At 41.3% G+C, this 10,793-nt stretch overlaps 1 protein-coding gene across 1 annotated transcript; it reads right to left on the reverse strand.

Annotated features, from left to right (window-relative positions):
- Positions 1 to 9,228: 9,228 nt before the first annotated feature.
- On the reverse strand, positions 9,229 to 10,497 carry LOC106904373 (uncharacterized). The gene is made up of 5 exons (XM_014968697.2): positions 10,402 to 10,497; positions 10,264 to 10,316; positions 9,938 to 10,195; positions 9,358 to 9,859; positions 9,229 to 9,289 (listed from the first exon to the last, which is right to left on the reverse strand). The coding sequence occupies exons 1-4, from the start codon at positions 10,425 to 10,427 to the stop codon at positions 9,369 to 9,371; spliced, it is 828 nt and encodes a 275-aa protein (XP_014824183.2). The 5' UTR covers positions 10,428 to 10,497; the 3' UTR covers positions 9,229 to 9,289; positions 9,358 to 9,368.
- Positions 10,498 to 10,793: the final 296 nt, after the last annotated feature.

The raw sequence follows: 10,793 nt of genomic DNA on the forward strand, positions 1-10,793 counted from the left end.
AACACCGGTGGAAGGTCTAAGGATAACCGTGAAGGTTTTTGAGTCGTGGTTCCAACTTGGTGAGGTCGCAGCTACAGGGTTTTTCTTCACTGATAAACTGAGATTTCTTTCTCTAGCAGCTGAACATGTAACACTTTAAATCAAGTTAAACCAAGCTTCTAAACACGGTTTCCAATATATTGTTCATAAAGCTTAAACTCATTTTATTGAGAAGGCAGAGAAGAGAAACAGCAACACTTTCCCACTGCTCACAAGAAAGACAAATTCAGTCGTTTGGACACCGTTTGTGAAAGACACAGAGCTTTGACAGGGACGCTAAACAAGCCACACTCTTCACTTTTACTAGCTAATTCTGCTAATTCTAATTCTCCGTGAAACAGCCAACAACAGGCTAGCTACCTGAGCAGAGAGCCTGACTACTGAACCACCTAATATCTGCCTTTTATACTTGTGTTAGTCTTTAAAGAGTATTTATCAGAATCCAACCAAAAAAGTCACATATAGGTCACGTATGGGCAAAAAAAAAAAAAATTATTTGGGTGGTATTTTCCTGCTGTCTGAATGTAGCCCGTGTATCAAAGTTCAAATAAGAATTAAAGACATTTTACGGTGACTCTGGTTATTTTTATACATCAGTAGGAATAACTTGCTTTTCTGTTCTCAAATAACTCATTTTTGTGTAAAACAGTGACACTGTTTACCCGAGCCAATCAAACCGTACGAATGTGAAACTGACCCGTGTCTAACTCGACCCCTTCACCATCCCGTCTATGCATGTTAATTACAATGTGTGGACTTCGCCCAGATGTGATGTAATTTTTGCAGCGCCATGCAGTTTCATCATTTAATCTATTAAACCACAGCATGTTCTTATTTGGTGGGTATCATTTTAAAGTTTAACACATGACTGATTTTTAATTCATGCCATCTTCTTCGCCCAGTGAGGTCGGTGTCCAGTGCAAGGACGCTCCCAGTATATTCTGTGGGTAACACTACTTCCTGTGCAGGTCGGCCAGATTGAGAAGCCCTGAGTTTGGAATAATCTAGTTTTTCTTTTTCTTTATTTTTTTTCCCCTGTGCATTCAGACGCTGTAGGTGTTGGCAGATGTTATTGCTGTGGTTGTGCTGGGTGGTATTTGTTACATCAACACATGTCAGAAGCCGAGGTTTTCCAGTTAAACAATGCAGTGAAACAACACGGGAAATTTAATTCGCTTCTTGCTGTCAGATTCATCTGGTTCTAATATTGCGGCTAAAAAGAGCTGTGATAAGAAAAATGCGCACTCTAAAACTCTTCGTGAGCAGAGTTGCTCATTTTGTATATATATATATATATATATATATATATATATATATATATATATATTAGTGACATGCGGTCAGGGGAGGCAGGTGAGGCAGGGTGTGAAGATATAAAAATTATATTAATTATAATAGAACCAGAAAGGAGAACAGGAGGAGACTGATGTCTGGTTGATTTCTTTCAACGTTTCAATATTTTTTCATTATTTCCACACCATAAGGTTAATGGTTAGAAGACAATAAGAAAAGTGCTTGAGGAGAGGTTTAAAAATAAATTAGTGAAAATTTTTGCTACACAGTAAATAGAGTTGAGATGTATAATAATGTATGCATCTGAAAATTAAGTTAAATTCTCATTCTGTATGATAAAAACATACTTTTTATATTTAGTTCACATTCTGACACTGTACATTACTGAAGTGTCTGTTGTAAATACATGAATCCATGCAGGAACATCAGGCTGCAGAGAGTCAAAGGGAGGCAGAGACAGAAACACATATCCGTAGATATTTTAGTTAAATGTTTGCGGCTGAAAATGACAGGAGAAAAAAAACATTTAGTCTTTTTGCCTCTGTTTTTCATGAATCTTTGGTAAGTTACTGAATGCAGTGCTGGAAAGTGAGACTGAGTTAACAGTGAGGAGCTAAGGTGTCTGTGAGACGTGAAAAGTATAATTTTTGTTTATTTTGTAGATCAAACTGTTGCACTGATGTAGAGAGATGTTAAAGAAGAACAAAACTTGTTTTTTTAGATTTTATTTTTGTTGGTCAAACTGCTGTATTGAGTTTAAAACTGTTGTGTCTTATTTTATGAGCTGTTTTCTACTTTGGTTTAAGAAATAAGTAGAACCTGTTCAATTGCCAGTCAATTTATATCAATGCATTTTGACCAATAAGATACATCAGAATCTGGTCGGCTCTGTGCTACCAGAGTATTTAGCTTGCTAGTTGTGAGGCAAATGCTAAAGTGAGTCTTCATCCTGGAATGACAGTCATTATACTGCATAACTTTAATCTGATTATTGGATTGTAAATAGCAACGTGTTAGAATACTTGTTACTGAAACAAGGGTCAGATTAGAGTAACGCGTTACTGATGTGTTGATGGCATAATTGTTTGACATTTCTGCTCAAGCTATTTACTCATCTGTAAATAGCTTGAGCATCCCCCCCAATGACAGACTCGTTCCTACACCCTTGTAGATTTGCAAATCCAATTATAATTAAGTCGGTGCCTCACCAGCTATGAACCTCACTGCACGTCACTGGTATATATATTTTTATTTATTTAAAAATATTACGCTGAAACTGAAAAAATTGATACCTGAGAAATACTGTGAAAACTAAAGGGAAAAGTGAAAGCAAGGCAGAAAATAACAGCATATGTATTAAAATAGTTAATGCTTTACAAGAAACCTGCAGTAGGAAAATTGTTTTTGCACAAATTGGGGAATGTAGGAACTCATCGGAACATCAGAGTGGTTTGTAACAGCAGAATTACCGTATTTTCCGCACTATAAGGCGCACCTTCAATGAATGGCCTATTTTAAAACTTTTTTCATATATAAGGTGCACCACATTATAAGCACATAGAATAGACACTACAGTTAGGGTTGCGATTTGTTCCATGTATAGGGGCTGGTCCCTTGGTAACCCTAGTCGAAGCACCCCGGATGAATGTCTAAAGCCACTTTGTTGACATAAAGAATGTCAACAAAACAGTCCGACTCCGGTCAGCGAGGAGAGCCTTACGCGACTGGGCCGGGGCGTGGCCGGACGATGGTCACCCTTCTCCGTTCGCGCACAGCATATTCTCGGAGAACGTGGTGCTAAATGACCTGCAGACGACCTGATTATCAGGTTGGTAGGTAGATAGGTCAGTCAAACTTTATTAACAAACCAGCGTTCTGCATGCACCGCGCGCTTCTTCTTCTACGGGCAAAAATGAAGTCGGCGGCTGCTTACGGTAGTTGCTAGACCTGTCATGGCTCAATATTGGTCCATATATAAGGCGCACTGGATTATAAGGCGCACTGTCGGCTTTTGAAGAAATTTAAGGTTTTTAGGGCGGAAAATACGCTAACCTGTATTTTAAAAAAATGTGTAACCAAGCTATTTAAACAATGATTTTTGCAGAAATGCTAAAAGATATCAAAAAGTGTATTGATTTGGTAAAAGCCAAGTAACTTCTTTAAAATTGGTTTCTAGCCAAAGGAAGTTGTTAGTCTTCAAAATGCACCATACTCTTTCAAGAAAATTTTTAGAAAAAGTTAAATATATTAAGACGTGTGAAAGTTATAGAGCTGCAGGGTGACACGGGTTAACACTGTTGACCTATCTCAAAGCGGTTCTGTCCTGTTGTTCCTCTGTGTTGCCTGGTGATAAATTGCCAGGTTGTACCCCACTGCAGAGAGGCACCAGCCCTCATGGCCTAATAAAGATTTAAACAATGGATGGATGGGTGTATAAAAGTAATATGCAGCGGAGTTCATGTCGAGAAAGAGCTGAATGTTTTGGTATTTCCGTGGTTGAAACGGCACAGAAATTGAAGAGTGTTGAGGGAGTCGCAGCATAGCATAACCTGATATTAGATAATGTTATGATAGGGTTACTGCTGCAATATTTGAATGTCAGTTGCATTGAATCTATGTCAATGGCTTTTGTGTGTGGGCAATGAAAATGTGCAAGAGTATTTGTGCTTATAAACCTATGCAAATACCAGCAGGGCTGTAAACACTTAAGTTTGTTGGGAAGAGAGAAAGAACCTGTGATAACGCTCCTTCCTCCTAAAGAGGTACTTTAAGATCTGAATGCCCCTTTTGTCAAATTTTGCTTATGTTCATAATTGCCATCTTTAAATATAGCAAAACTGCTTTTCATCAAAGCACACTAGTCCTGTAACCTTGGTTCGATTGGGGGCCAAAATTGCAACATCTCTTACATCTCCAGCTGGTGCGGTTCGCTTTCACACTACACCATGTCAATCAAATCAAACCCTTTGAAAGCCCTGTTCCCCTCCTCAGCTTTGGTGGCGCTGCACCAAGAACCACTGAAGGAAACGACACAAAAACCTCAGAAGAAGAAACTTAGTGCAACATCCTTCTTCACAAAAAGTAAACAAAATTGAGTAGCATCATAGTTGTAGGATTTCTCTTTCGTCTTTGGCAAAAGACTAAGCCATTTCTCCTGAGCTAGACACATGCATTTGTTTTGTTTCTATTTACCCAGAATGCCCTGTGGTATAGTCCACTTCCTGCTTTTGGACTGGTCTCCCATCCACCTGCATTCAAACAGCACCAGAGTTCACTTCCACCGAACCAAAACCTAGGTTTTTAGGTGGACTAGGGTTCACATCAGAGTTCGATTGCACATTCCTATCTCCCCAAACGAATCTGGTGTAAACAGGGCTGATGTGAATGCATCCATAGAGGCAACTTGTGTTAGTTACATTTAGTCTCTCTCACTCTAGTGATTGTAAATACTTTGTCATGAGCAAAGTCTAAAATTAGAGCTCCTCTCTGAACTATCTCCATCAACATCAGTAGTTTCCACGGAGCATTGTCCTCTGTTCTCGGCTGTTCTGTATGAATATACAAATCCTCACTCTAAATCTCACACGTTCTCCCGCTTCTCGCCATCCCCCCGCACACCGCCAGCTCCTACCTCACCTCCCCCCCCAAACCCCATGCTGAAGCAATTATGTCCAGTGTGTGAGTCTTCACAAGCAGTGTGAGGGTGATTGATGATGCTGTCAGCGCAGGGAACATGTTTTAACGTCAGAATAATCTGCCTGCTAATATATTACATCCACTGGATAGGGTTCAATCATTACTAATAGCACTGCTAAGTTGGTGAGAGGGGGAGCACGTGCCTCAGAGGGTGTGTGCGCGCAAGTTTGCGTGCGTCTCATTAATCAGAGAAGAAGTGTAGGCAGAGAAATCTGGTAAGGCAAACTAATAAACAAGTAAGGAAGGGAGAAAGGTGTTTACCTCTTACATAATTACCCCCCTCGTATCCTACAGTCGGCGAATCAGCCGAGACGCCGCCATTGTGAGCGCAAGAGTCTTACCACCTCTCGGTATAATATCGTCTTATGATATGAAAGGGCTGGGGAAGAATGGAAGCACAATGGCATCAGACGCCTGAGAAAGAAGCAGCCTTTTGGTCTAATCCGCGCTGTCTAATCTCTCAAATTGCTGTGACGTTTGATGAAGGGGATCCAGTCGGGAGTGAGGAGAGAAACAGCCCTGGTTCCACTGATTTCTTCTTTTTTCCCCGTCTGTCTTATCCTTTCTTTTTTTAGTTCTTTGCTGATGTGTAGAGCAAAGATCCAGCTGTGCGCTCCCCTCCTCTCAACTCCTGAACAAATCCTTCTTTAAATACAAGCTTGCGTTGTTTACAGCAGCTCCCTGCCTCCAGACACCATCCGTTCGGTTGACATTGCCCTCTTATCTGCCATGAGTCCCTCCCTCCCCCTTGCTTTCTATTACCACAGTCAGGTAAAATATGCATGTAGCCGGACTTGTATGTACACAAGCATGTATATTTGAAAGAAGGAAAGGAAAGGGAATAAACAATGTGTGTGTGAGTGTGCATAGGGGGGAAATCTCTAGGGATAGGTGGTATATTCTGCTGGTGTCAGCTGGCTCCTGGCCTGCAGATTAATATATATGTGTGTGTGTGTGTGTGTGTGTGTGTACATGCAAACAAAAGGCACCCCTCACAAAACACCCCATAAACAGATTAGCTCATCTGCAGAGAAACAAAGGGTTAAGAGAGATTGGAAATTTCACAGAGAAGGGGTGGGTGTACATTTGGGTTGTGTTTGTGTGCCGCGCGGAGGGTGAGCGGGGGCCAGCGTGGCGGTGGAGCGTTGTGATCCTTCTCCCTAATACTGTGTGGAGAATCTCCTCGCCGGGCTCAGCTGCCAATTCTCTGCACTGTAACAGTCCCATTCTCATCCTCAGCCCCCGTGAAACAATGCAGCCATGCTTTTCTGAGCATCTCTCCACACAAAGAGCCGAGGCGCTGAGACAGACGCTCTGAGTGAACTGAGACACAGCGCCGGGACAATAGACTAAGAATGGTTTTGTCTGCCATTGTGCTGCGTGTTTGTGAGGACAAACAATAATAAATATATATATAAAAAGCACAACAGTTTTCTGAGGGATGAGCGACTTTTCGTGCTCCATTGTTGAAACTTTAAGAGGATGTGGAGTTTAGAGAAGACAGAGTTAGTTTTGTTGGTCACATCTGGACCAAAAATGGATCCTAAGCTCTATTTTTTTTTTTTTTTTTTTTACATGATTTATCCCCTAGGTGGCATCAATAGAGACCAAGGACTGTGGGAAGTTGAATGGTCACAAACAAATATAATAATGTATCCAACTGGTAGTTGTACTGTCTACTGGTGGCAATGAACGCTGAGACAATCTACCCCACCGGACCGCCTCCCTGGAACCCCGAGCCAATCACGACATCCGAAACAAGCCCTTTATCTACAGGGGCTTATTAAGCTAATTGAATTAGCATGTTGTGATTTCTGAACCCAAATACGATTAGCCTGTTATTACCGTGTTATCAGGGTCCCTTGTTACAGTAACAGCAGGTTGCTTTTGGCTGTTGCCTGGGCTCTTTTTCTCTCGCTCATCTCTGTGGGGTCTTTGACATATTTATAAACTCACTCCTGATTTATTAGCTATCTGGTGCATTTAGAAATAAGCCTATGATGTGACCTTAGTGAGGGAAAGTGTGTGGCAAACAAACCTATTCACATTTTGTCAAGTTACAACCACAAACTTTAATGTGCATTATTAGAGCTGCTTATGACAGAGCTGCATCAAGTAGACATAATTTTGAATTGATAGATGATGCTGCCTGGCTTACAACAGCGTTTTGCCAAAAACAAAAACCTTAAGTGTGGCAAGCATTTGTATTTGACCCTGCAGTCGGTACTTTTCAAAACCACTTTTTGTTGCATTTAAAGCTGCAAATCTTTCAGCGTATGTGTGAAAGCCCTCAAAAACAGGAATAATTCAATAAATGAGCCTCAAACACATTCTTTCCTCCGCCACAACGTGTTCTGATTGAGTTATTGTAATTTACATACATTCACAACGATGAAGCTTAAAACAACAGTATGGTTTTCTTACAAAACCATCATGGCACAAATATGACAGCAACAGATAACGCATACAAAATAAACAAATTTACTGCAAGTCTTCTATATTTTTCATTAATTAATTTCAGAACATAAATGCAACATTTCCAGTCTCGTATAAAAGCCCGTCTACAGCTGGAATACACATAATGCTACATTCACACATTGGTTAGCATCGTTTGCAGTGAGCTATCGGCTAACTGTGGCTAACAAGAAAGTATGTATATAGTCTGTAACTAAGCAAATTCACAAGCTTTTTAAGAGTTAGTAAACCAACTTACAACAGTACAGGTACTTTCATGTGTAAATTCTTACCTGAAAAGGGAAATAATTTGATAAATGAGCCACAGAGACGCTCTTTCCTCCGCTACAGCGTGTATCGAGGAAGTTCCGTGTTCTTTACTGTGGCTCACTACCGCTAGACTCCCCCAGCTGGTCGACTTTGGTTATTACATCAAAGTCAACAAACTGTTGGCAGGTTCAGCATTTAAAGCTGAACTGGGAAGCTGTTTTCTGAAAGAGTGCTGACAACGTCAGTGTGACTGAGCAAAAGACTGTCAACACTTCGGTAGATCAGGGATTTTCTGTGCAAAAGAAGCAACCTTTCAATTTTTCCCCCTGCGTTTTCCCCACAAACTTTTTTGTTCCTTACTCGTCACGGCATGGCTTGTTGAATTGTCGCATGGCTGTGGACATGGTAAAGGCAGCAACTCTGAAACTTTCCCTTTAGAGTTCTGTGATGCACATCATGAAGCAAGGTGTGGTTTTGCCTCAAATGCAGAGATGAAAAGGTGGAGCTGTGCTTCGGTTACACCAGTGGCTGAGACTGATTAGAGTAGCTGCAGGGCATTATTAGTCAGTCTCCTTCTACTTAGCAGGACTGTGCTGAAGCCCCAGACAGTGAGAGCAAAACAAGGCGATGATGGCTGCCAGTTGGCCTCTTTTGTTTCCCAAAAATACCTTTTGTGTTGATATTTTTCCCCAGCAGGTATCAGAACATACATTGGTGTTTTGGGAATTAAAGTAAATAATGGCAAAGCATGCCACTGTTGCATACTGTTAAAGAAAAAAAAATATATAAAAATGGCAAACAGTGTACTATGTCCTTTAAAAAATAAAAAAGGTTAAGGCACATAGAGTAATGGAGGACCAACTTTCACATCCCCCTTCCCACACACACTTGGGGTGTATTCTTTATTTTCTGGGCTATTCCATCAGAAAGCAGTGCATAATTGCAAGATAGTGGAAAAAGGATATATAGCTTTAAACTTTTCAATAAAGTGGAGTTTTTTGGATTCAGGTTGTGTGTAACCAGTCTCATTTGAAACATACACAAGTCAGAACATGTCTACCTGTCCTTACATGTATAAATAACTTAACATGGCCATTTTAATAGAATTTTTAAAGAACCCAACATAAGGGGGAAAAAAAAGTTGTTGGAACTTTTCAAAGCTAAAAACCCAAGGAACAAATCTGATAACCCATAATCTAAGGAAACTTCAAGTGTCATCCTTGCAATAATTGCCTTAGTGGCCATGTTAAATTAAAAGGACATTCTACCTGCAAATTCAAAGATGTCTACATTAGTACCAACATCCTATCCTCTGAAAGGATGTTTAACAATTAGACCAGTCCAATTGAAAGTTTTAAGAGTTAGCTCATTTATAGGTATTCAAGTCATTAAACTTAACTTTAATGGCTAGTTTTAGAGAACAAGTTACTTTTAGATTTTGAAGGCAATTCCCCTTCAAGAACCACACAAAATGACTTTGTACTTTAGTTTTGAAGACTTTATTGAATAATTTAAGTCATCTGCCAGGACCAGTCATCTGAAAAGAAACAAGGGTTAAGCCAAACAGTTTGCCATCTGCGATTGGGACTTGTGATCCATCTTTACCAGTTGCAGAATCACGTCCTCATCTGGTTAGACCTTCTACTGGCCATTTCCAGGGTTCTGGGGCATTTGTGGAGCATCAGAGCCATGTTTGTTCTGATAGTGGCTGGTCTGTAGTAGTCTGTGCCCTTCTCATGGTTTCTGCTGAAGGTCGTGTAGGTGCCAGGAGGGTACAGACCATACAGAAGCCTGTAGTCAAAGTAAGGGTAGGGATAAGAGTATGGATGGGGGTAGGATGAAGAGTAACCCCACAAGCCACCCACACCAAGACTTGGTGTTGCAACAAGTGGAAGACTTTGGCCAGGCCCGTTATGGCCAGCTGGATAACCAAACTCCGCCATCTGCTGCTGGTAGCTCCCGAGTTCAGCTTCCTTCACAACATTGGAGGTTTCTCCAGATTGAAGGGTCATTAAAGGGGGTCCTGGTGGTGGAGGAGGAGGCAGAAGGGCACTGGAACCCTGGGGTTGTGCATTTGATGCTTGAGGAGCAATTGTCCACCTTGCTTCTGAATGTTGTGGAAATATGAAGCAGGTCACATTCAATTCAGCCACAGATTAGTTGAACCAAGTTTGAGACTTGTTACCTGGGAGGGAAGACTGACCAGCTGCAGCCTGTGTAGAGCCGGCAGCAGAACCTGGTATGTAGGAAGCACCACTATAGTAGCCTACTGGAACAGAACCTGCAGCAGGCATAGTGCTCACACCGACAAACACAGGCCGCACAAACTGAGGCTGTTGCATGGAAACACCTGCAGGGTCACTGGAGCCAGAACCTGCTCTGCGAGAAGCAACATTCCCCTCTGCAGTGGTGCCACCGCTCCTCTTGTGTGGAGATTGCAAACCTGGGCCCAAGAGACATTTTACAGTTAGATTTAGTCACTTTGTGCAAAGGAAAATCTGTATTAAATACCTTTCACAGAGAATCCACGAACATCCAGAATCAGCCAGAGGAAGAGGGACACCCTGGAAACACAAGAAAATGTCAACAATCCAGATTTAAAAAGCCAACCTGGAGCTGGAGCTGGAGAAACATAAGCACACAGCATACCCCAGGAGGACCTGAGAAGTCATCATGGTGAAGAGCAGCAGTGAAACTGTGACAGCATGAGGGTTTAAATCTGTCAGCAGGAGCCAGCCCTGACCAATCAGTCTAATGAGCTAACGACACACAGCTGGTGAAGAATCACTTCAACAAAAGAAGATGAAACATTAGAGTTTAGCTTTCACAGTTTACCTCTAACTGTGCACTGCAGTATTTTGAACTTAGAGAAGTGTGATGTGTAAGTTTTGTGTTAACAGTTTGTGGTGCTGCTCTCTTGTTTCTTGGTCCGCTGTGACTTTCTGGACATGTTTGATGATTTTCCACTTCCATGTTGGAATTGTGCTGCACAAAAATGCCAGACAGACATTATCAGCTTAATTTGATGTTGTGTAATGAAA

This window comes from Poecilia mexicana, unplaced genomic scaffold (genome assembly GCF_051168715.1).
Source record: "Poecilia mexicana isolate PSO_F unplaced genomic scaffold, ASM5116871v1 scaffold_10, whole genome shotgun sequence".
Classification (NCBI taxonomy): Eukaryota; Metazoa; Chordata; class Actinopteri; order Cyprinodontiformes; family Poeciliidae; genus Poecilia; species Poecilia mexicana.